Source organism: Galeopterus variegatus, unplaced genomic scaffold, assembly GCF_000696425.1.
Source record: "Galeopterus variegatus unplaced genomic scaffold, G_variegatus-3.0.2 Scaffold4223, whole genome shotgun sequence".
Classification (NCBI taxonomy): Eukaryota; Metazoa; Chordata; class Mammalia; order Dermoptera; family Cynocephalidae; genus Galeopterus; species Galeopterus variegatus.
In genome coordinates, this window is record NW_007730334.1 from 139,303 (window position 1) to 165,413 (window position 26,111).

The window sequence follows — 26,111 nt, forward strand, 5'->3', positions numbered from 1 at the left end:
TTTCCTGGCCTTAAAGAGGGTGTTTGTAACTTGGATGAGACATCCTGTTCTTTAACAAAAGACTCGTAATTGATCAAAAATTTTACATAAGACTAGACAATCTGAAAGCAGTAATGTCCTGGACAGCTTTAACATTAACAAACTCCCTGGACTCAGAATCAACTATTACATGGAGCAAAATCCCTTTCTGGAGTTTCAACAGCTGGTAATTACACCCAATTCACAGCACCTGGATTGATGCTGCTGCAGCCGCCCTGAGAGATGATGACATCATTAGTCCTCACCTGAAGTAAATTAAAAGGATGCCATGCTAAATGATAATAACTTTGCTTTAAATGCTTTTTGTCTTAACTGTGCCAACCTGATCTATAGTTCTTGCTTTTTCTTTTAAATAAATAAAATGGGGGGAGATGTAGAGGATTCTTAAAACAGATGTACTTCACATGGCCTGGTTTTCCAAAGCCTTGCAGTTTCAAATACTGACCTTGTGGAGTACTGGAAATTTTGCTCAGGCTATAAAGTCTCTGATGTCAGATAAAGATTTGTGGCACAGCAAGGTTGCTGGCTCAAGGACAGACTAGTTACTGATTGTTATGTAAAGATACTGAGAAATTGCTGTAAGACCACTTAATTGCCTTACTGGAACGTCATCTGTCTTGTTTCACTGAAAGTTACCAGCCTATATTGTTAAACTATAACCCCACCTATGTTCTCTTCCTGTAACTTCCTGGTCTGGAAAATAAATGCAGGAAGAGAACCCCAATTTGGTGTTAATTTCCCAAGGATGCCTCTCACTTGAGGTTTCCAGGGGAGATTAACCACTTTGGGGTCTCTCACTGTTCAGAAGAGATGGGCTTTGAGTAATCCTTTGTGGCTCCATCACCCAGGGGGAGAGGGGTGACAAATCCATGTGGGGGCAAAGCAACAGCAAAAACAAGAAAAAGATTCATGTGCTTGCGTACCACCAAGAGCCCCTGAATTGCAGCTGGCTTTATGGTGCTTGGGTTTGGAGTCCCCAAGGCCCAGAAGGGATGGAGGGATGAATGTACTTCACTGCCCCAAAATCTAGTGCCAAAATCATTTTGGCACTAGCCCAAATCTCCCACCTTTTACCCAAGTATCAGGTTACTTGCTGTATAGAAGGCTCCTGTCAAGTTGGAAAGCAAATACTCTCTGAATAACACCTTAGGCAGGACGGCTCTTTGTATTTTATACACTTTTGCCTCTGCTATTTCATTTGAGCTGAATAAGGCCCTGTGGGATGACGGTCCCAGCTACAGGTGATGAATGAGAGTCACAGGAGAGGAACCACAGCCCAGGGGCATCTTGTGCTCATCAGACTTACCCAACACCCTTCACTTCAGAATTGAGGTCATCTATGGTGCCTCTTCATACAGAAAAGGAGGGCCTCCTTATCCTCTCATTCCAGGGTAGATTATTCCAGTGCAAATAGCCCGTGTGGACCCTGGGCAGCCCTGGAGGGTGCAAGGCCCATGAGGCTGTGCTCATCTGACTGCTGTCCCCAGCTCTGCCACTCTGCTGCCTCTCCACACACCCTGTGTCATGCTCAGAAAGCATATGGGAGACAGGACTTTTAGAATGACTTGACTGAAGCGCAGGGCCCTTCAGAGCCCCAGGACCAGTCATCTCTGGGTTTGCAGTGGAAATGCTGAAAGTCCTGAGCGAGAGCTCTCATAGCCCACACGGTTTACACTGCACAGTGACCTCCCATGCAGCATCTCCCTGGAGACTCATGCCAGGATGGCAGCCTACAGGATGTGGAAAGAGCACTGAACTTGAGCTTGGAAAAAGAAAACATAAGGGCTGGCCGGTTAGCTCAGTTGGTTAGAGCACAGCCTTGTAACACCAAGGTCATGGGTTCGGATCCCCATGCCGGCCAGACACCAAAAAAAGAGAAAAGAAAAGAAAACCTAAGCTCCTGTGACCTTGAGCCTCACCTTTCTCATTTATAAAATGGTCAAAAAGATGCAAGAAGTCAATGTATTGAAAATATTTCACAGGCTAAAAGTCTCCCCTAGAGTGGAAGGTCTTACTATGGGACATGATGTCCCCCTACCACTGGCAGAACATAACCTGGGCCTGGTGTCAGCTCCTGAGAGCTACCTTCTCAAGCCTCAGTGAGCAGGGGGCTACTCCAGCCCAGCCAAGGTGACCACACAGCCTGCAATAAGTCCTTGTCACTGTAAATGCTTATAAAGGAAACCTACCTTTAATGTCTCTTCATCCAGAACCTTCACTTCCTCAATGAGCTTTTTCAATTCTTCTGAGCTCAGCAGGGAGATAACAGACTGACCAGTCTGAGGGGAACAGTGGCCCCCATCATCGGTTTCCTTGGGCTCAGTGAGAGCCTCTGTATACTCTCTCAGCTCTGAAAGGCTTTCATAGAGAGAAACAATGCACAGTATAAATAGTAATATTAGTAAGAGCTAACACGTATGGCATTTATTACTCTATTCTAGGCATGGTGCTAGTATTTAGGTGCATTCACTTATCTGATGATCAAATCTGTGAGTAGATACCAGCATCCCTACACTAGAAATATGAGGAAATTGGGGCTAAGAGAGGGGAAGTAACTTAGCGATGGTCAGTTGGCTATAAAATGCCAAGATCCAGTATTCAAAATTACGGATCATGGTGCTTCTGATTCCAGGGTCCACGTTTGAAATCTTAATGCAGCCCAGAATATATCTGATGCTTTGGACAAATCTGCACCAATGCCACTGTCAGATCACAGTCAGGATACCTAGAATGGCATGAAGGCCGCACCCTGCCATCAAGGCTAATGCCTTCCAGAAACATGTTCACCCCTGTCCCCCTTCATGTGTGCTGCCCGCACCTGGCTATGCTACATTAGCCCTAGCAATTAGAAACGGTGCCCACTTAGCCAGCAACTGTCCTTCCTTTTGCTATTGAACTCATTTTGGTTTAGGTAGCTATTTTTTTCAGCTACAGTTCATATTTTGCATGAACCTATTGTTTCAATAATACAGGCTCATTCCTCCCTCTGATTGACAGGCCTTTACTGCTAAAAGGTGAAGGGGTGCCTACAGCAGTTAACTCTAACAGTGAGCCTCACAGTTCCAACAGGCTCTCAGCCAGAGACAGTGAACAACTCTCTCCAGCTGACCAACTCTGACTCGCCATGTGTATGCTGATCTGGCTCTTGAAACCCTGTTGTATGTTGTGTCTTGGAAGATCACTCAGGTTCTTTCACAGGCTGACTGTGGTGGCTGGAACCTGATGGAGCATCTGGGTCAGTAGGTCTCAGATATTTCTCAGCAGCGTAAGAACAATAAATAAAACTGATGAACGCAGAGCTGCTCTGATTAAAGAGAGAAGGCTGAGCCCCATAGTTCTGTGGATCAGGTCTTTTTACCTCCTAAATTCAACTGAAGAGGAAGCTGAGGGTGAGTATAGAAGAAACCTGCTCATGATTCAAGAGTCAGTGCCTGAGCTGGAACTAGGATCCAGATTCCTAACTCCTTGACTAGAGGGCTGGACCCATGTGAAAACACAAGTGGATTCCTTTGGGGAGCAGCAAGAATTGCCAAGGGGTCATCTCCTGGCCTCAGGCTGGTCTTCCTGAGTAATAGCAGGATATTTCAGATATGCACCAACCTTCCAAATCTCTGTGGGTAATTTGCTGGAGGACCAGTCCCATCCCGTGTCTCACCCTTCCCGAGGCCAGGTGATATTAAAACCCCTCCTCAATATGGAAGGCAGAAATGTGACGCACACACTAAGACATATGCACACACATGTAAAAGAACAGATGGTACAATCTTTTAGCTAGTACATCTGAGACATTTTTAAAAACATACATAGGATTATAAAAGAAAGAAAGATGGAAAAGAAAAATGAGATAGGAAGAGAGACACTGGTTGTAGACACTCACTTGAGCGAGAACCCCATGTCTGAGGCAGGAGTTTCTGCAAAACTATTCACAGCTGCGTCTTCGCTGGACGATGGCGATGCAGATGCCCCTTCCTTGGAGATGCAGGGAGTCTGGCCACAGGAGACCAAAGATGGAAGGCACAGCAAGGATTTCATGACGGCTGATGACACCTGGTTGCTGATGGAGTAGAGTTTACTGGTCTTTTCATCAAGTGGCTTCATCTCACAAGACTGGGTCCTGGTCAGGGGGAAGCTCCGTGCCCGCTGGCTTGGCATCTTAACGACTGGGCCTTGAGATTCCAAAGTCTGTGTTGACAGCAAACTCAAGAGAGGGTCCGGGTCAGGTGGGAGGGTTTTCTGGCTGGGCTGCCACCCTGGGGGAGGGGACTCAGACACACCTGGGTTGCTGGCCTCCATGGCTCCGGGGGACCCCTGGGGTAACTGCTCTTGCTCTGGCTGCTGGTGCTCAACAGGGGGTGGAGCCCCTCGCCCCAGGATGCCGGAAAACCGTCCTCCCTCTTGCTTCCCGGGAGGTTTTGCTGCCTCCCTGGAGGAGGGCTGGAGGCTCAGTCTCTGGGCTCCTTTGTCGGGCAGTTGAGAGGAGCCAAAGGTTTCAAAAGAGCTGATTCTCTGCTTGATGGAGGAGGAGGAGGCCCGCGGATGTGGCCCCGGGTGATCCCTGGAAGCAGGTGCTGGCTGAGTGGGTGAGGCCGCAGCAGGCAGCCTTCTTGGGTCTGGGGCAAGATTCCTCAAACCTTTCAAGCTTTGACGAAACCAGGCTGGCTTGGGGGCCACAGGAGGACCCTTCTTTACAGTGCTGCTGTCTGCTGACTTGCAAACTTTGGAAGCACCATTGGCAGTGTCTGGCTTCAGTGGGGTCCCATCTGGGTGGCTCTGTATCCCATCCTCTTCACCCAGGCTGACGTGGGGCTGTAGCGGCATGTGGCTGTGGTTCTCACTCATGATGGGACTAAATAAGTTTTTGATGCAGTCAGAAATTCTAACCCAAGGGTCTTCAGCTGTGGTCTCAAAGCTATAGTCCATCCGAGCCTGCCTCTTAAGCAGCGGGTGTTTTACTGGGGATGTTTGGGTCACTAGGGAGCAGAAACAAAGCCAAGGCTGTGCGTTACATCTTATTGTGAGTTTTCTTCCTAAATTCTAGTTTCAAAGCTGAACTGCAAGAAATATTCTAGAGGAGGAGATAGCATAAATGGTGGATCCTGAAATGGGTGAGAGCCAGATGCTATTTTCCTGACTGAAGTGCCAGCGGTCAGCATCAAAGAGCCAGAAGTGGGAGTTAACTTTGCAGCATCATAGTGTTTTAGCAATGAAAGGGTTCTCAGAGAATGTCTGGTCCATCTTCTGGCATTTCACAATTGAGGACCCCAGCATTCAAGACGAGTGAAGGACCATCTGATGGAAGAGCTAGGTTGGGACCCCAGGTCTCCTGACTCCCCACTTTTGAGTCCTTTTCACTGCACTAAGGGGCCTCCCAGATAACTGACTTAAAATGTAAAAGCCCAAGCAATTCTCTTACCTTTTAAACTTTTAAGCCAAAGATCACAAAGTGGCAGACATATGAGGTTACTTCAAAAAGTTTGTGGAAAATGGAATTAAAAGATAATATGAATCTTGCCATGATTTTTTTGAAGTACCCTCATATTTAGCTTGGACTGCCCATGTCATTAAACAGCAGTGTGAATGTGCACGCCTTCAGATAGGGTGACCTCCAGCATCCCACAGCTCTTCATGCTCCCACTCACTGGGTCAGCATTTCACACATGCATGCATCTGCCTGGCACCTGAAGTCCTGTGAGCTTGCTACTGTCCCTATATACAGGTCATTGGTCAGCTTGCTCGGCAAAGGAGTTTTTTCCCTAAAGAGCTGATGAGAAGTTCCAAATAGAGAGAAGCACTATAACGATGATTCTCAACCTCGGCTACCTGTTGGAATCTCCAGGGCCTTAAAAAATACTGATGCCCACCCTAGGTTCCGACTGGATACACCTGGGATGCATCCTGGGCATTGGGAATGTGATAAGCCCCACAGGGAGTTTCAATGTGCAACCTGCTCCCTGCCTGCTAGGACCTCAGGCATGTCCTGCCAAGGTCAGTCGTTCCATGTGTGGGGCAGCACATGGGGTCTTTCTCAGAAGCCAGTATTGAACCAGAATCCCATCTGCACAGGTAGGAGAGACTCGGCCCCTAATTCTCTTTGTGCTTTGGAAGATGTTTTATACTGAATGCAGTTTAAGGAGCACTGATCCCTCCTGCCCCTCATCTCAATGTCAGGCCTCAAGGGAAGCAAACTGTGCAGAGCACTGAACCTTGATGATATCAAAGAGAGGCTCTGCATGATCCAGAGGACCTCGATGGTTAATCCTGACTCCAAGACTTCAGCAAGGGAGTCCAGCCCTCTCAGCCTGATTCTGCATTTATAAATTGCTTGGCTGCAGGGGGCTGTTGAGAGAATCAGGAGTCAGAGGTCTGCAGGCAAGCCCTCTGTAATCTTGGGTGAGGGCCTCAGGCCAGTAGAGCACCTAGGCATTCTCTGGTGTGTTCTCAATTAGGATGACTAAAGGAAGGGACAGTGGAGGCAGGAGGAGGAGTCTCCATCAGTAAGGCATCTGCTCTTGGTGAGACCTGTTAGATCTTTCCATTCATAATGTCCCTTTCCCCTCCAGGAGGCTTTCAAGTGTTTTTATGTGCTGTTTCTCAAACAGGCATATGGTTTGTAGCCTACATATATATTTCTCTGCTGCTACTAGGAACTTCTTGGTGGCAGGAACTGGTCTATCTCATCCATTTCTCTGTCTCTCCCCAGCACCAAGCACGTGGCCTCACAAAGCCAGTATTCAATGTGTGCTTGCTAAATTTATCACATTTGGGGGTTCTATATGATTTTCCATACCTTACTGATGAGTAAATTGAGGCCCAGAAAGGCAAAGTAAGTTGCCCAGACTTACGGTTAATGATGGGCAGATCCAGGATTTCCTACTCCAAATCCTGTGCTCTTTCTAAATAGTCACTAAATGTTCAAGTCACGTCTCAGCATTCCAGGTAGACAATGTGGACCACCCTTGCTATCCACCGTGTGGAGGTGGTGACCACCAACGAAACTCTATTTATATTTTTCTGGCACTGCACTCTGAGACTTGGAAATGCAGCATGCTAGAATGTTGGCCCCCAAGGCAGCTGCCCAGGATACTTGGGTGGATGTGTCTTTGGACATCTGCCCCAGGGCTCCATTCTCCAGTTGACCACCTGGATGGTCCTGCATTCCCCACCACCACCACAGCATCCCTGATCCAACCAGGAGGCTTCCCACCCTGGACAGCACCTCCACTGTCCTGGCTGCCCCAGCGCCCCAGACTCCTGGTTGTTTATGAGCCTGAGGCCAGACGCCATGTCAGTGCAGAGCACTCTGATCCTCAGACCAAACTCACTCCCTTACCTTATCACTGGACCTTTTTCCAGAAGACCCTTCCTTCTGGAAGCTCTCAATGAAAGCTTACCTGGGCTGGCTCTTCTCCTCCCTGGCTCTCCCTCTGGGGAGGACGTGGTCTGCAGGCCAGCTCCAGGTCCCGGGCAGCAGGCGATGGTGTGTGGGGTTCTCCCCACTACGTCTTCCTGCAGCGATAGTGGTGGCAGCAGCTCTTTGGCTTCCTGTGGTGTAAACAGGAAGCGAGATCATGTCAAAACGATAGCCTCGGCAGTGAGAAGGCAAGGCGCGCTTTGATGGAGACCAGAGAGCGGATATTGAGCCGCCTTTGATGAGAAATTCATCAGCAGCCTTGTAAAGAGGGTCCTTTCCTCTGCTGTGCTGTCCCTCATAGCACAGCCAGCACCTCCTAGAGACCCAGAGCATTCCCTGACCTCCAACGTAGCCTCGGCAGTGAGAAGGCAAGGCGCACTTTGATGGAGACCAGAGAGCGGATATTGAGCCGCCTTTGATGAGAAATTCATCAGCAGCCTTGTAAAGAGGGTCCTTTCCTCTGCTCTGCTGTCCCTCATAGCACAGCCAGCACCTCCTAGAGACCCAGAGCATTCCCTGACCTCCAACGACCTGGTGTCAAAACATGGACATATGTGAAGACCCTGGCTCTTTGTGATAAGGAAAAGAGGCTTGGGATGTGGAAGGGGCTGGCACTGCTTCATTTACAACTGCACCCTGGTGAACTACCTGCCCAGGAGGGCCCAGAGCTGCATAGAAACAAGGCGGCACAGAAACTGCCTTGTAGTTAAGGTGGGAACACTCAGAGGAAAATACTCGTCAGTCGCTGTCAATTGTTTTTCACTCTTAGATATGGATTTAGTAAGCACGCTGCAAAGGATGACAAACACTCGGTGGTATAGCCACCGCCGCTCTCTGTAGCACCTGGCATGACATCACCAATCTGTTGCAGAATTGTTTTCCCCACTGAGCCTGGATGCAGTCCCAGGGAAGAGATGGACCAGGCACCAAATAACTATGTAATGCTGGAATCGAGTTTGGATGATCACACAGTGTGGATAAGATGCTGTCAGCACCCACAGGAAGTGGAGAGCTCCAGCTCCCTCCCAGAGCTGGAGAAGGCTTCTCTAGAGAAATGCTTCCTGTCTGGTTCTTGAACAAAGAGTAAATACTTTACAGGCAGAAAGGCAGAAGAAGAGTATTTCAGAGAGATGGACCAACCAAGCATGAAACCCACCTAGAGAAAAAGAATGAGAAGGCAGACGTCATCCAAATGATGCCTCCTAGATCTGATCGACTGCAAGAGAAATACTGTTCTATGCTACGGCAGCCTCCACCTTCTGTTCGTTTCAGAGTCACGTAATGACAGGCCATTTGACAAGGCTGCAGGCTTCCTTCCAGAAAGGAAGCAGGAAAGAACAAATGCATCACGTGGGACTAAAAAAGAAATGGCAAACATCCATGGCCTGAGGTTTACTGTCTACATTGACAATAAACATTCTTTGAGAAGGGCGAGGTCTACAAAAGTTAGAAACGTGTTCACAAAGATCGCTTCATGCCTAGTTCCCCATTGTAAGGCCAAGCTTTAGGAGAGCATTTTGGAAACACTGAGGGATCAACCACTCCAGAGGAATCATCAGGCTTCTTGAACTAGTCCTTTGATAAAGCAAGGCTTGGCCACGGTGTTCGAAGCTTCAAATATTAAGTTGATGGTCTCCAAGATTCTCATCACACGGGAAAAATGACATGTGGCTGAAAGTTAATTTCACCGGGTTGGGAGCTCTGTAAGATGACAGCTGTCTACATCCATGACTGTGAGCACTTTTACAGGCAGGCACTCTTGCAACCAACCACAGTGGTTGCATCTTTTTCATGGGAGGTATTTAAATTTAGCCCCTGAAATGAATTTGATTTTACTTAAATTTTTCTCTGAGTAGTGTTTCCTGGCATAATGCTTGGTGGATGAGAGAGGGAGAGGGGAAAGAAGGAAAGAAGACAGAGATGTGGGTTTAGCAGAGAAGGGAGAAAGTAGGGTTTTGTTTCTGTTTTCATTTTAATGCAGGTGACAGTTTGAGCTGACTTTCTACAAGGGACAGAATAAGTTTTTTGTTTAAGAAGATATCCCAAAGGCCATTTTGGTTGTGGAACTTAAGCGCCCTTGAATTATAGTAGATGGGAAAGATTTGGGGGTTGTCTACAGCAGCTTGAGAAGAGTCTTGGGACCGTGCAGAGAGAGAGTGAAGGAGGGAGAGAGATTGTACAGAGACTCAGGAGAAAACATCCAGTGAGGATTCCCCAGGAATGCTCAGGGACATTTTAAGAAGAGTGACATCAAGCAAGTTGCTTCCTGCTTTCTGTCGTGCTATAATCCTTTCTCTGTGACCCCCAATGCCCAGTACCAGTATGTTGTGTTGGTTGTGTTTTATGGAAAGGTGGTAGGAGAAGGGTCTGCTGGCCATGTGAACACAACAGAGTGGACAGAGAAGGGCAGCTGCAGAATGGCCTTTGTGCCCCAGGAGACGGTGCAGCTGGTGGGGGGATGCAGGAAGCAGCCATGGATTCTGACAGGCAGGACGGAATGCCAAAGATGAGGGAAGGCTGCTTGTGACAAAGCTCCTGTGTGCAGCTCCTTGCCTGGGCTTCTCTGCAGACACCCCACTTCCTCCTCCAGCTGCCTCACTTGGGGATGCTCCCTGCCCCCTCAGTGGCACTGCTTGGCCAGGACATCCCTGGGCAGAGCTGCTTTGGCAATGGCACTCCTCCTTTTCTGGGCCTCCAGAAGGAAGGCAGAAAGCCTGGCTTCTCTGCCTGCCTGTTCCTGATTTGCCCTTCTAGACTCATAGGTCTCAGGCCAAAGGAAAATAAAATATTGGCTTAAAGGAGAAGGTGGGGGACAGATCCACCTCGGATGACTCTGTCATGTGTTGCTAACCAGCCACACCCTGCCAGCTCTCTGCACAACCGTACTTCCTCTTTGGTAAGCTGGCTTCCTCCTGTCCTCCCTCACTTTCACCCCTCCTCCTAAACACCTAACTCCGCAACCACCTCATCACCACCACTCAGGGTTTCTTACCCTTCCTGAAGCTTGTCAACCCTCGTGACACATTGTTCTAGGGGATTTCCAGAGGCCCCATCCCACCTGCCCAGTGAAGGCAGCTGCTGGGTAAGGATGGGAAAGACAGCGGTGTGAATTCAAGCAAGTTCTTGGTTCCCTCTTCACTTGACAGGACACCCAGCATCAAGTCGTCATAAGGATTAACTGAGACTATGTACATAAAAATACTTAGCACAGTGCCAGGGCATAAACATGACTCAAGATGTAGCCAGCCTGCCTGGTTTAAGGGGGTGGGGTGGGGTTGCTGAGAAGGGAGGTCTTTAAGGAGCATGATGGGTGGAGGAATAATCACAGCAACAAAGGCTATTGTGCCCCAGGGTCTGTTAGCCACTTTTAAGTGGTTACATTTAATCCTCACAGTAGCCCTTTGAGGAAGTGCTGAATGTAGCCCCAATTAATAGACAGGGAAACCTAGGCTTAGCGAGCTTGGACTTCTCCAAGGCTCCACACCTAAGGAAGTAGGAGGCATAGCTAACTGGGAAGAAATCGGAACCAGTTTCTCATAATCACATCTGTCTACTCACTGAAGCAAGAGGGTAGCGGGATCTCGTTCCCTTTCAGTTGTTCGGGCAACTATTCTCTGCAGGCAGAGTGCCTGAAGATCCGTGTGCAAAGACCTCCCCGCTGATGGAATGACTCTCCGGGAGCTCTGGTGTTCTTCCATCATGGTGAATGCGAAAAACGACCCACACACAAGGAGCCTCAAAGTGTGTTATGGCTAGGAACCCAGCAGTGAGCAGGACTTCCATACTGGACCCACCAGCCTTCAAACGTATCTTTCCACCCCTGGCCCTAGGCTTGAGTTCTAAGCGCTGGCCTCTCTCTGATGGGGCAGGAGAAACCCTCGCTCTGCCCCTGCTAATACCACTGCGAATGCTCAAGAACAAGTGTGCACGGCACGGGAGAACACTCAACCATCTGACATGTCCTCTTACCTGGCTGCAGGTGGACAATGTGTGCCCAGAAGGGCATAAGGAGCTTTGTCTTTCTTCCAGACTCTTCTGAGAGTCACTGTCACTTTTAAAGTATTTTCTGGGTGGAGGCTTGGGCTTGGAAGACGTAGGCTTTCTCACCAAAATCTCGAAGGATTTCTTCAGCCTCAGTGGCGGGTGGCCATCCTGGCTCTCAGGGAGGGGAGGGCTCTCCTGCGGTGGCCTGGAAGATGCCGTGGGAAACATCCCCGGCTCCTGCCCTGGGGGCAGGCTGGGGCTGTGTGTGCTGACTTCTAGGTCAGGGGGCTGCAGTTCAGCACCACCATGGCCAGGGCTTCCCCCCGGGGACCCAGACATGTAGCTGCTGTCACTGCTGGAGCGCACCATGACCTTCTGAGCCCTGCGATGTGGGGGTGCTGAGTTCTTCTCACGCTCCTTCTCCAAGGTGGGCCGCCCGTGCCAGCTGCTCTCCAGCCTTTTGACACCTGTGTGGGAAGCACAAGGGAGCCCCCGCAGCTGAGCTTCAGAAGACAGAAACAGCCCTGCCTTGCTCGCGACTGCTACAGGCAGCACACTGAACACGGGCTGTCCACTTCGCATCTGAGGCCTCTTTGGATTTGGAGTGTGGCAGTCTTGGGTTTGGTCCCAGAGAGCCACATTACTTCAGGTTGGGAAACTCACTCAACCCTTCTGAGCCTGCAAGTGATGGATATGGAGATGTGCCACCAGATCACCCATCAAGGAAGGGCTTGGTGTCCCAGCTGTGGGAACACTGGTGGCAGAGAGCCACTCACCCAAGGGTACAGCCTGTCTCCAGTGACTGACAGAGATGGCTTATAGAGGCCCAGCCATTTCTGCCAGCTCAGGACAACTGTGAGGGGCTGTTTTAGATGCAGAGCTCCTGGGGTTGCCTGAAGCTGTCCTGTGTGCACCTCAGCTCGACTCCTCCCTCTGCCCAGCCCTGGTTCCTCCCCTGCCTTCTGCAAGTGTGGATCCCCAGGACACTTCCTAATAAACATCCTGCATGCCAGACTCCATCCCAGAGTTCGCTTCCTGGGAACCCAATCTACCACACGCCATTTCTGCATCTGTGAAATGGGAATAATACTTCCAAGGTCACTGGGTTTGTTTTGTGGCTCAATATCAGAGAGAGAGAACACCTGTGAAGGCACTTTGAACCTTATACCAAGAGGTACCATTTCTTCCCAGCCGGGGGTGAGGCAAGGACAGAAAACCACTGTTTCTTAGCCATAGCCCCTCCTTCTCTTCCCCTCTCCATTGCAGCCCTTCTTCCTGGTTCTCAGCCCACCCCCCACCCCAACCCACCCCATAGTTCCCAGCACTAGGGCCACCCATACATCCTTGAGAGGCCCTTCTCTCTAGCGGTAAAAGGAAGTGGGAGAAGATGGAGGCATAGTCTCTAGCTCAAATTCCAGCTCATTCTTAGAGGCTGGAAGAGCAAAGGGGGCCCCACAGGAGAGCACCTTAGACCTCAGGAGAGAACCAAGGCCAGCCAAGCTCATAATTCAAATCTTCCTTAAAGAAAAAGTATTTTTTTGCTTTTTCCTGGTCATAAATAATGCATGCTAATTAGAGAAAACTTAGCACATAAAAGAAGGAAAGAAAGTAAAAATTCACCTGCAGTCCTATCAGCCAGAGATAACCACTGACACAATGTGAGTGAGGTTCTCTGTCAACGTTTCCTAGGCATATATGCATGCTGAAAAAAAAAATTGTGTACTTCTCTTTTCTCTAACATTTTCCCAGACCATTTAATCTCTTTGTCAATATCAGTGCTAATGGTTTCACATTGTTCCATCATATGGATGCTCCATGATGACCTGGCCAAAGCCCAATGTTTAGGCATGGGAGTCAATGAGCCGGGTTTCCATTCTGGATCCTCCATGCCCTAGTGGTCTGACTTTGGGTAAAAGAGCCCTTCAGGGCCTCAATTTTTCCTATAAAATGTGCATTAAAATTAGATGTGCAGATTCAGTGAAATAATGCATTAATTAATTAATAATTCTCAGGATTCTATTATAGATTAGGCATTGCAAATTCAAATGCCTTCAGGGGCAATTTTGTGAATGACAACCTGGTATAAGACAAAGGTAATGATGAGGACTTCAGAGAACTGAAGAGTGCCTGCCACATTTAAAACAAATTCACATGATTTTAAAATCTCGTGGCTTTGTTAAGCAAAAATGCGTACCAAATTTAGCTGATGGCTACTAGCTTTCAACCCTTGTCTATATGCCATGCTTGTCTATGATGACTGTTCTCACTATTCCTGAGGTATAGGGTGAGTTAATGGCTAAACTCTAAGCTTTCTAAGAAGGCACAGGTATTTCAAGTCAAAGTTCCCCATATCTCTTACCTTCCAGACTCCACTGATGCCTCTCCTTTCCAAACCTGATGTTCTCCACAGCCTGGGCCACAGCTTCTTTGAGCTGCTGTTCAGAAACCTAGAAAATATCAATCACCTCAAACAAACAGTGGAAACTCTTGCATCAGGCTACCAGTCCTATACCAGCTCCCAAGCTGGGCCCCTGAATTCTAGTTTCTTTCCTTCCAACTTACTCTGCAAATAGCTGACAAATTCCACTTCAAGAAATTTCCTGGGTATCAATGGTGCCCCATTATCTTCTAGATAAAGTCCAAAGCCTGTCAATAAAGGAGTTTTTAAGGCGGCCCCTCTCAACTCTCCAACCTTCTTCCCTGTGTTGTGCTTTGCGAGTGGTTAGTCACAGTAGAGTAACAGTTAAGAGTATGAGTCTTGGACTCAAACAGACTTGTGTTCAAGCCTGGTTCCTCCTACACACTGTCTAGTTGTGTACACTTAAGCAAGTTACTTAACCTCCTAAGCCTCAGTTTCTTCTTTCACAAAATAATAACAATAATAGAAGCCACTTCACAGTGAGCACAGAGGGTTTTTTAAAAGTAAATCATTTGACACCAAAAATATAAGAAACAGAAGAAAAGAATAGATAAATTGCACTACATCAAAATTTTAAACTTTTGTACATCAAAGGATGCAATCGACAGAGTAAAAAGACAACTCACAGAATGGGTGAAAATATTTGCACATCATATATCTGGTAAATGGTTAAGATCCAGAAAGTATAAAGAACTCTTACAGCTCAACAACAACAACAGCAACAACAAAACCCAACCTGATTAAAATATGGGCAAAGGACTTGAATAGACATTTCTCCAAAGAAGATACACAAATGGCCAACAAACATGAAAAGATGCTCAATACCGTTCATCATTAGGGAAACACAAATTGCAACCACAATAAGAAACCATTTCATATCCTTTATATTATATATACTTGTATACTATATAAACAAACAAAAAACAAACCAAAAAAACCCCCACAAAAAAACAGGAAAACAGAAAACAACAAGCATTGACAAGGATGTGAAGAAATTGGAACTCTTGTGCACTGTTGATGAGAATGTAAACTGTGCAGCCACTGTGGAAAATAGTATGGAGCTTTCTCAAGAAATTAAAAATAGAGCCAGCAATTCCACTTTTGGGCATATACCCCAAAAGAACTGAAATCAGTACCTCAAAGAGATGTCTGCACATCATGTTCATCGCAGCATTATTCACAGTAGTCAAAGGTGTAAGCAACTCAAATATTCACCAACAGATGGTGTAGTGGACTGAATTATGTCCCCCCAAAACTCACTGCAGCTTGAATTGTGTCCCCCAAGTTTTATGTATTAGAAACTCGGCCCCCACTGTGACTGTTAAAAAGGTGGGAAATCCTATTATGGTCATTGAAAGGTGGGGCCTTGAAGAGGTGATTGGATTGTAGGGCTGTGCAGTAGTAAATGAATTAAGGACGGTGGTCAGGGGCGTGGTTCTGAGGGCTTTAAAAGGGAAGAAAGAGAGACTATCTCTTTGCTTTCTCTGCTTCCACCATCTTGCAATGTGAGACCCGTGGGTCACTGTCACCACCACCAGATGGACTTTGGACTTCCCTGCCTCAGAAACTGTAAGCAATAAATTTTGTTTTCTTTACAAATCACCCAGTTCCAGATATTTTGTTATAAGCAACAGAAACAGACTAATACAGATGGTAAACAAAACGTGCTATATACATACAATGGATTATGACTAGCCTTAAAAAGGGAGGAATTCTGACACATGGTACAACGTAGTTGAACTTCGAGGATATTATGCTGAGTGAAATAAGCCAGTCACAAAAGTTTACTTATATGAGGTACGTAGAGCAGTCAACATCGTAAAAACAGAAAATAAAATGGTGGTTACCAGGAAGGGGAAATAGGGAGTTGTTTAATGGATACAAAGTTGCAATTTTGCAAGGTGGAAAGAGTTCTGGAGATGGTTGGTGGTGATGGTTACACAACAATGTGAATGTACTTAATGCCATTGAACCGTTTACTTAAAAATGGCAAAGATGGTAAATTTTATGTTACGTGTATTTTATCACAACAAGAATACATAAATAAAACATTGAAAGTGCTGGACACAATGCCTGACGAATGGTAAACTCTCAATAGATAAGAATTACAGTCAACAAGGACCAGTCCCCCATTTCAGAGTTGAGAGATCAGAGGCTCCTGGAGGTCAGATGAATTGCCCAAGGTCACCGTAGGTAAGTAGCAGACCGGACGCGGGCCAGGCATTCTGATGCTAAGCCCAGGGCTCTCCTCTCTGTCCTGATGCCTGTTCCCACTGGGTCCCCCCTGCCCGGGGTACCTTTGCCTTCTGCCACTCCAAACTCTACCTGTCCTTTCTGGTCTGGCTCCCTCGTCTGAGCAGCTAGGACCCTAACTCCCTCACTCCCAAGCCCTCACCTCCTGTGGCCTCTCTGAGTATGTCCCATCTCCCCAGCCAGAACCAAGCTCCTCAAGGCCAGCACGTGCCCCACGTCCCACCTGTTAGTCCACTGCAGCAAGAGGCACTGGTAAAGCGGTTGGGACCCCTTTCTTTTCTTCTATCACCAGTGATTTAGGCCAATTTTTTTTTTTTAACCTTAAGTAAGAAGTTTGCTTGTCCCTAGTGTGCTTAACCTCCATGTGCAATGACTAAACAGGGCTGGGCACGAATCCCAGCACACAAAGTATACGTCATTCTTCCCCATTACTTCTGTTCTCTCCGTCTATTTCACTGCAGGTTTGGGAGTCAGTAAGTTAAGAGCACAGGCTTTCATGGATTTAAATCCTAGCTTCTCCACTTAGCACCTCCACCATGGGGCAAGTTTCTTTTCCCTTCTAAGCCTCAGTTTCCTCATCCATGAATTGGAGGGAAAAAAATTACACTGACTTCTGGGGGTTGTATGACAAGTAAATGCAGTTGCATATGTCATGTCTTTGGTAAATATGCCTGGCACACCCTAAGGATTAAATAAATAAAAGGGGTGATTATCATCACGTTCCCCAAAGTACTCTCACCTATGCCACGGCTTCAATGCCCAAGTCTAAGTCCACCTGGATCTCACTCACAGTCATTAGTAGCCCGGAATCTAATTGCCTACCAGGCATCTCCATCTGGACGTCCCACGGGCACCTTAGTCTCATTGTGTCCCACACTTGGGTCATTCTCTTCCCTCCCAAGCCCTCTTCTATTTTCCATTGTACTGGTGGCTACCGTCACTTGGTCTTCCTACCAAAAATACTTGGGTGGTCCTAGGCTCCTCCCGCTCCCTTACCCCAAAGCTAACCAGCCAACAGATGCTGTTGATTCTTGCCCAGTGCTGCCTCCTGGTGGCCTTCTCTATTCTCTCTCCACGTGTTCTGTTTAGTTCAGGCCTCCACTGTTTCTTTCCTTCCTCTTACAAACTCCACACTCCATCCACTCTATCCTGTCCTCTACACTGCGATCAAAGGTTAGAAAAGAAATAAAACATGTTACATCTATAGCTACAGACCTCCCACAGCTTCTCACCACCCACAGAATAAAATGCAAACTTTAGCATCCTGCGTAAAGCCCCTTATGATGTAACCCCAGTGCCTCACCAACCCCAATCCTCAGTCACTTTCGCCTAGTACCCTATATCCCAGCCCCACAGAACCTACCACTCTCCTCCCATGGCAGGTCCTTTCATAACTCTAACTTTGAATTTTGTGTTCCCACTGACAGGAATGATCTTCTTCAAATTCTTTGCCTGGGAAAACTAACCTATGGTATTTCTTGCTTTATAAATCCTTCCCTGCTGTATCGTTGTATTCTTATAATACTCACCTCTTTGTATTGCAATTATTTCTATGTCAGCCTCTTTATTGAGGCCATGAGCCTCTGGAGGGCAGGGCTGTGTACTACGAACTCACTTTTCTCTGTATCCTCAGTGCTCAATGCTCAGTGCTCAGAGCTCCAGACGTTCCCACAGTGGGAACCCACTAGACGCATGAATAAATGAATCTCTTGCATCTACTAGATGGGAGGCTGGGTCTTTATTTTACTGCCCCAGAGTTTGTAATTCAGCTGCAAGAGCTTTCCTAAGCTAATGCCAATTGTTTCTGAAGTCTAGGAGTTGTCAGTGGACCCCTGTTGTAGACACTTTTATCCACAGAAACTTGGAACAGATTCTTGGGAATTCAGGTCCAAACCCAGCCAGCAACATCTCTGTTTTTATCCATTTCTTGTCCCAATTTTGGTACTGAAAGAGTGAGCCTGGGAAGAAGAGGATAACTCAGCCACAGTGTTACCTGGGGGTCTGGATGTCGGCTAACAATGATGGGTACTGGACCAGGATCACAGTGACTCAGGATCGCGTAGACTTCATTAAGAGTCAAGCAGTGCACAGGAGAATCATTGACTTCCACAATCTCATCACCACACCTGCAAAAGCATCAACGGGAAATCATCAGAAAGTTAATCAACCGGCATTAGGACAGTTGCCTCCCTGGGGGCCCTCTCCTTGAGCTGCTTGATGAGACCTAAAGATCACATCAGTGACAGACCTCTCTAGCCACCTGACCACATCTCAGAGCAGGGCAGGCCAAAGCAGCCCATCCCTCACCCCCTCACTGCATGACCACAAAGTGAAAAGATATGTCATCCCTACAGTGGGCCAAAATTAACAAAAGTTTGTAACTTTCCTCCTCCTTTCCCATTTAACTATGCCCAGTCAAGATTGAAGGTGTGGTTTAATTGGTTTAACCAACTAATCATGATTTGGCTCATCACATCCTGTTTTGGGGCTTCAGTGTTCCCATAAGTAAAATAGTTAAGAGGAAGAATTAGGTGTGGTTTAATTGGTTTAACCAACTAATCATGATTTGAATCATCACATCCTGTTTTGGGGCTTCAGTGTTCCCATAAGTAAAATAGTTAAGAGGAAGAATTGGATATAACATAGCATGTATAGGATGTTAAATGTTGGACCTAATATCCTACATGTGCTATGAGGTAAAGCAGAAGTAACTGGGTGGGAGGACAGTTGAGGTTCTTGCAAAAAGAAATAAGGAGAGAAGGTGATAGAGTTCATTCTAGCTGTGAATGGGGAAAAAAAGGTAGGAAAGATAGGGTCACATTGATACATGGAAGATTTGTACAATCCAACCCCCTTCCCCATCATAGATGAGGAAACTGAGGCACACAGGGTGAGTGATTTCTCTGACAAGACCTAGCTCAGGGATTCACAAACCTTTTCTGTGAAGGTCAGATAGTAAACATTTCAGGCTTTGCATACTTTGCAATACTATCTCCATCGCAGCCACTCAACTCTGCTGCTGTAGTGGCAGCTGCAGCCATGGACAACACAGAAGAAAATGAGCATGGCTTTGTTCCAATAAAACTTATTTAAAACAAAAATGTGATAGGCCCCAGCTTGCAGATCTCTGGCCTAGCTGGTTATCAGCAGGGCCAGGATTGGAACTCAGGTCTCCTAGTGTTGATTTCCCTGTTCCTCCTGCTGTGGTCTGCTGGGTTCGTCCCCCTACACCCTTGCTAATTGAGTACCTGTTATTGCTGATGTAACTAAAGACCACTTTCATAGGGGACCAGTGCCGAGGAAAGCAAAGCTTCCACAACAATTTTACCCCTCTGCAGGTCTACGAGGGAGGCACTCTCTGTCTGAGGGTATTAGGACTAAGGCAATCACTGCAACTCTGCAGTTACCTCCAAAGACCAGCACAGCTGCTCAGCACCTCAGCTGTCACCCTCCTACAGATGACCGCAGCAAATCCATTTCTAATTCAGAAGCTCCATCAACACGACTCTGCAGTTACATCCAAAGACCAGCACAGCTGCTCAGCACCTCACCTGTCACCCTCCTACAGATGACCGCAGCAAATCCATTTCTAATTCAGAAGCTCCATCAACATAGCTTCTTAAGCAGGGTTGCCCTTCCATATACTGCAATTACAGGGAAACCTTCAAAAATATGGCCAAACTCTCCTGATTTAGCAAAACTCAAACCCAGTGGGGGTTTGATATGATGGTACTTCAAAAAGTTTGTGGGAAAATGGAATTAAGAGATAATATGAATCTTTCCATGAACTTTTTGAGGTATCTTCATATATTTGCACAACACATAAATGATGGAGTGAGTAAAAAGTATTGTAAGAAGTTAACCTGCAATGAAATGTTTTTACCAAATTCCGGTCACTTATTGGAAAGAAAATTTAGATTTGTACTTCTCTGAGAAGTTATTTGTAAATAAATATATCTGGAGTGCCAAAAAATATATATTGCCAGCAAGAAACTATCAACACCACTAATTTGTTTAGGAAGTTGCTTTTTCCATATAGAGTTCACAGGTAAGCCTCATCGAAACTCCTACTTACGTCACTATAAATTCTATATTAGTTAAATCTGAATTAAAATGTTTACTTCGTGTTTTCTATTTTGGACTGGTATTCTCTAAGACCATGCTTCCTAAACTGTGATGTGCATACAGACCCCTGGAGACCTTGTCAGAATGCAGATTCTGATTCGGCAGGGCTGGGTAGGCCATCCGAGATTCTGCATTTCTCACATGCTCCCAAGAAATGTTGGTGCTGCAGGTCCAGGGACCACACTTTGAGGAACAAGGCTTGAGCCACACCCGAATCATTCTAAATATCTTCCCTCCAAATCAACCTCCTGGCAGTCTAAGGAATGCCTTCTCTCTGTTGTAAGTCAGGGGTTTATTCAAAGACAGAAGTAAGGACATACCGGAGTCGTCCATCCAGATGTGCCACAGATCCCGGCGACAGGGTGTGAACGAAAATGCCCGAGATGCACTGGAAGTAGGGCACGCTGCACAGGCCGATGCCCAGGCCAACGCCAGCCTCTGGAAAGCAGAGTGGAGTGGGGTGGGGAGACCTGGTGCGGGTCTGTCAGGTGCCTCAAGCTCTGTCACAGATCAGTTGGTGTCCCCTATTTATTATGGCTTTCATTCCACGCTTATTTATGGAGCATTTGCTGTGAGCCAGCACAGCTCTAGGCTCAGAACAGTGGTCAAGGCAGACAAGGGATACTGAATTCAAGTGGGGAAAGTCTAGGAAGGACGGAGGGGGGGAGATGGGTAGATGAGAAGGAAAGAAGCTACCAAAGAGTCATAAGCATTATAGGGAGAATTAATGAGGAATGTGCGAGAAAGTGCTGGGATGGCTGTTTCAAGCCTCGGAGGAGACAACATTTAGGCTAAAATATGGTGACATAAGGATCCAGGGATGAGGAGATGGGGCAAAATATCCCAGAAGCAGACACAACTGATGCAAAGGTCCACAGGCAAAAGGAAGCATGCCATGTCACAGGACCAGAAAGGCTATTGTGGCCGGAACACAGCTCTCCCGGGAGAGTGGCAGGAGGCTAGGACGGAGCGGGACCAAAGGCCAGGTTAAGGGGGCTTTGTACACAAGGGTGTATCAGTGTGAAGACGCTGTTCCCCACTGAGAAGGGAGGCCACGGGAGAGTTGTGCACAAGGGAGTGACACGATCTAGTTTGATTTTGCAAGTACGTCTGGCCGCTGCGAGGGGAAAGAGCTGCGGGCTGTCAAGAGTGGAAACGAGCACATGGTTCTGGCCTTCGCCCCCAGTGAAGATGGACAGAAATGGGTGTGCGTGGGACATATTTAAGGTAGACTTGCTGAGGGATGACATACAGGGATTTAATCAATCAAAATCAAAATAACTCAGGTTTTTGACGTGAGTAACTGGGTGGATGAGGATCCGGTTCAGCAGCACAGAGGCGGCTACGGAGGACCGGGATTGCGAGCATGAGGCTCGGGTGTCCAGTTTTACCTGAGTTACACTGTGATGCCCATGAGGTACCCAAGTGCACGCATGCAGGAGGCAGGTGCACAGGTGAGTCTGGAGCCCGGGGAGAAAGCAGGGCGGAAGTTAAGAGTTGGAAAGTAGCAGCATGTAGGTGGTGTTAGGGCCACAGGGCTGGTGGGGTCCCCCAGAGTGGGTAGAAGGGAAGGCCCCGGGCTCACCAACAGGAAGGGCCTGGAAAATGAGGAGCAGTGGCCAAGGAGGACCAGAAGGAGTGATCAGGGGGAGGAGAAAGACCTTCTCCCTGTTTTCTTTTGGCCCATATAATTTACAAAACACTCTCATGAAAGTTTTCACTTTTTGATGCCCATGCTCCCAAGAGACCCATGAGGGGTGCCACGGGCAATTGTCAGCAACCCTATTTTATGGATAAGACTTTGACTGTGACATGGCCCACGAACAAAGGTCAGAGCCCTGCCTGGAGCCCAGGTTTCCTGACAAGAGCGAGCATTATTCAGCCTGGCGGGCATCCGACTCACCTGGGGTCCTTATGTAACATGTGGATCCCCAGGCTTCACCCCCAACACGGTTGAAGCAAAACCTCTGGGGTTAGTGTCTAAGCAGCTGCGTCGTATAAAACAAGCACACAAGAAGCCTCCCTGCGGTGTTTCTGATGCCAGGGATCAGAGGCAACACCAATTGGAGGCCCTGTCTTTCCCATTTCACACCGCTCAGGAAACTCACTACAGGAGCCCTGCACACAGCTGTCGGCATCGTGCTGGCACAGACCTGTGTGCACCTAGTCCTCATGCCAAGTGCTGAGCCAGCCATGGAGGCACACGAAGGCATCTGAGGCCTCGGGGAGCTCCAGACCCACAGGGAAGCTGAGACATGCATTGGGCAAAGCCTCAGGCAAGGAATTAACCGTGCACCCCCTTCCTTCCACTTTGCAACATATCTCAACCTGCCCACTTCTCCCCAAATTCACCACTCCCCTCCTCTGCCCTGAACTGCTGCAAGTGGTTTCTGAGCCCCACTTTTGTCACACTACAGGCCATCCTCCACAGAGAAACATAGGAGTCATTTTTTAAAGCATAAGCTGATGTGTTACTCTCCTGCTCAGAAGTCCTTAAAGGACTTTCAATTGCAATTAGAAGAGAATCGAGCTGCAGAGCCACAGAAGGTCAGTCCCTCTGTCTCTGCCAAGTGCTCCAACATCACCCCCCACCCTGCCTGCCTTGCCGCAGCCACACTGGCCTCCCTCTGTTCCTAGAATATGTGCTGGTCCCTCTGTTGGAACCCAGCTCTGCTCCTAACTGCTCCTCTTCATCCCTCAGGTCTCAGCTCAGTTGCATTTTGGCAGAGAGGACCTCCCCAGCCCTCTTGAATTAGCAGTCCACCTGGGGAGCAAAGAGAATGGCTGTCGATCCCCGAATGTCAGAACTAGAAAGGACCTTGATTCTCCTGCCACAGCAGCCCAGAGAGGGTAAGTGACCTGCCCAAGGTCTCTTAGCATGTTGGCTGCAGAGCTACAACTCCCAGCCCATTGTTTCTGTGTGTGTGGTTTCGTGTGTGATTTGTGTTTGCTTTGTTTTGGTTTATTTAAACCACTGCACCAAAACACATTGACTGGGTTTGAGCTTCTATAAACAGAGGACTAGACCTTGTTGCCAAACGCAGCCAAACAATAGTCATAAAGTCTGCTAGTAGACAACATCCTGCCCTGGCCCTGGACTGATTCCAAATGAGGAAAGCCTGGGAGACCCAGCCCATGGCGGGAGACCAGGCAGGAGCGTGGGGGAGGGTGGGGTCCTCCAGCAGGCAGCACTCTTACCTTTCTTCAGAGAAACCTCCACCATGATTCTGTAATTGGGCTTGGCGGTGCTGGCGGGAGCTGTGGGGCTTTCCAAGGCAAAGGAGCTGCTGTCCTTGGTGGCACAAGTGCTGGAGCTCAGAGAGCGGCACAGAGGGGGAGACAGGTGGCTGCACAGGGAGGGCGGTGCCATCAGGCGGGTCCTCACGGTGAGGGTGAGAAGCCCCTTCTTGGCTTGCTAGAAGGAAAGAGAGAGAGTGCTACAACGCCCCACAGCGATTCAGTGGGGGCGAAGGAAACCGGCCTCTGTGAGTAACAGAAGTAAAATACTTTTTAAGGAAATGCAGCCGTGCGTGCGTGCGTGTGTGTGTGTGTGTGTGTCTGCATGTTATATAAACATGTGCATACATTCATATATGTGACATCATATATATGACACATATGTGTACATAAATGCTATATATATATATACCAGATAGATAGATCAATAGACAGACAGGTAGGTAGATAGATAGGTAGTTAGATAAGTCTTAAACAGAACTAACTATAACTAGATGGAGACTCAAAAATATCTTTTAGTGATTGTCTTAAAAACTGAAAACAGATTTGCAAATGTAACAATATGAACACACAGAATGTTTTAAAACAGTTTTAAATCTTAAATAGTTTAAAAATCCCCCTACAGCAATCCCGATTACAACATTATTTTCTGAGTGAGGCCTTCTTTTAACACGGTGCCAACATCAGCATCAGCTGGGTGTCCTGTGTAAGGATCCCACATTTTGAATTTGCAGGTTTGGATGGAGGAGGCTGATGCTGGGATCCTGGTGCCTTCGCCTGAAGGCCCCAGAGTGTGTGGCCATGTGTTGATAAGAAACAGTCACCTTGAACTTCTGCAAAGCGTCCTGATGTGTTAGTCCAGCCATCGATTCACCATTGAGTTCTAGAATCTCATCACCTGTTGAGACACGGAGCAACTGTAGCTAAGAAGAGTGTTACCCAATTAAGGGGCATCATTCTCACCTTGGACTCTCGCTTTCCCCCACTTCCCACATTTCTCCATAGCGCACAAAACAGAGAGGAATATTTTCTCATGTGCTCTCCCCGGGACACAGGCAGGGCAGCAGCGACAGGCCTGCTCTGGCCCCTCTCATGGCCCAGGGTGAAATCCAGGCTCCTAGCCAGGCACACAAGGCCTGGTCTGACCTGGCCCCTGCCCACCTCTCTGCCTCACCTCCGTCCCTCCTGTCCCCTGCCCCTCACACCATCTGTTCCCATCCATCATTATCTGATACAACACCACCTGCATTTTCCACAATTGTCTGTGCAGTTAGATACATTCCATGCCATTTTCTTGACTAAAATGTGCTTCTCCTACCTTCTTTACCTGCCCTTTCATAATCTCTCAGCCCTTGCTATGTTTATATCCTTTTTACACTCATGGCACCCTGTACTTGTCACCCTGAATGATAATCATTGACAGTGAAAGTCATTCCCCAGCCAGGCTGGCAGCTCTTTGAAGACAGAGACTTTTTCATGCTAGCTGATACATCCCCAGAACCAATTCTGGGTGAGGTTTACAAAGAAAATTCAGGGCAGTCAAAGGTCTACGAAGTGCTCGGGAGCCATGGGTAAAGTTCATTTTCTTTGCTGCATGCCCGGGGCCTGTTGGCCTTTCTTGGGGGCCAGCTCATTCAGTGTCGAGGCTTTATGCAGCTTCTCAGAGCCTCACATGGACACAAAGACCTGTCCCCATGTGGGCATTCAAATCCTAGCCCCTGGCCTTGGTGTCTACAAGCAGTCCAGCAGCCCTCTCCATCACCACATCAGCTCTTGAGTTTGCTATGCTTGGATGTAAAGTTCTTTGTTTTCTAGCAGCTGGGCATTTCCATTTCTCTCTTTTGAGTCCAGATAGGCTATTTTATCCAATACGTCTCTGTGCTGGAAATAGAGGGTAGAGGTAGGGTGGGGAGAGCAAATCAGCCTGTTCGGTTTCTGGAACCAAAGCAAAAAAAATGAAAGGACCTAGGGCTTGTCCTTGTGAGACTACAAGTCTAGAAGTGAAAATACACACATTAAAAAAAATCAAAATAAAATTAAATGTGTGCTCAAGGAAATACAAAGAAAATATCTCAGAATGTCCATCCCAAACGGGCCGGTAGGCTAGCTATGGGCTCTTCAGAGTGTCCTCTTCTTATCTGGCCATATCTGGTGGGAGTTGATTGACCTAGGCTTTGCCAAATAAATCGTACACAATTATTTTCTTTTTTTGGAAGGGGAATAAAAATAAGACGTTAGTAGCTTGATCTGTACACAAAACTTTTCTTGCAACTAATGTGTCCCCCATGAAATCAAGGGTAGACTAGAAAACTTTACTTTTGAAAGAAGTTACAAAAGGCCATCTGGTCAATTATTTGGGGCTAGAATCAGGGGTGGCATACTAGCTGAACGTCCTCATGGAAATCCTCTGTTTTTATGGTTGCTGTTAACTAAGGGAACAAATACCCCCTGCCCCAAAAAATAAATAAACAAGTAAATAATGAAGCTTGGTTTGGGCAGGTTTGCATTCAGGAAAGAAAACAAAGCACAATATTCTCTTTTCTTGCCGCTTCCGCTCCTCCCCCGCCCTTTGTTCAAACCCAGAAAAGTGCAGAAGCTAATCACACAGTCGAGGGCACACTCTGCAGATCCAGGCCCCACCGT

The 26,111-nt window shown here is 47.5% G+C and overlaps 1 protein-coding gene across 1 annotated transcript in view; it reads right to left on the minus strand.

Annotated features, from left to right (window-relative positions):
- Nucleotides 1–26,111, minus strand: part of IL16 (interleukin 16) — a gene marked incomplete at its 5' end in the record, with an annotated part of 55,077 nt that overhangs the window by 10,086 nt on the left and 18,880 nt on the right. The window contains 9 exons of the mRNA XM_008587039.1: nt 2,229–2,397; nt 3,917–5,009; nt 7,431–7,581; nt 11,420–11,901; nt 13,794–13,881; nt 18,100–18,232; nt 20,552–20,669; nt 23,430–23,646; nt 24,293–24,366. Of these exons, the coding sequence (XP_008585261.1) occupies nt 2,229–2,397; nt 3,917–5,009; nt 7,431–7,581; nt 11,420–11,901; nt 13,794–13,881; nt 18,100–18,232; nt 20,552–20,669; nt 23,430–23,646; nt 24,293–24,366 (2,525 nt within the window). The remainder of the gene's footprint in view (nt 1–2,228; nt 2,398–3,916; nt 5,010–7,430; nt 7,582–11,419; nt 11,902–13,793; nt 13,882–18,099; nt 18,233–20,551; nt 20,670–23,429; nt 23,647–24,292; nt 24,367–26,111) is intronic.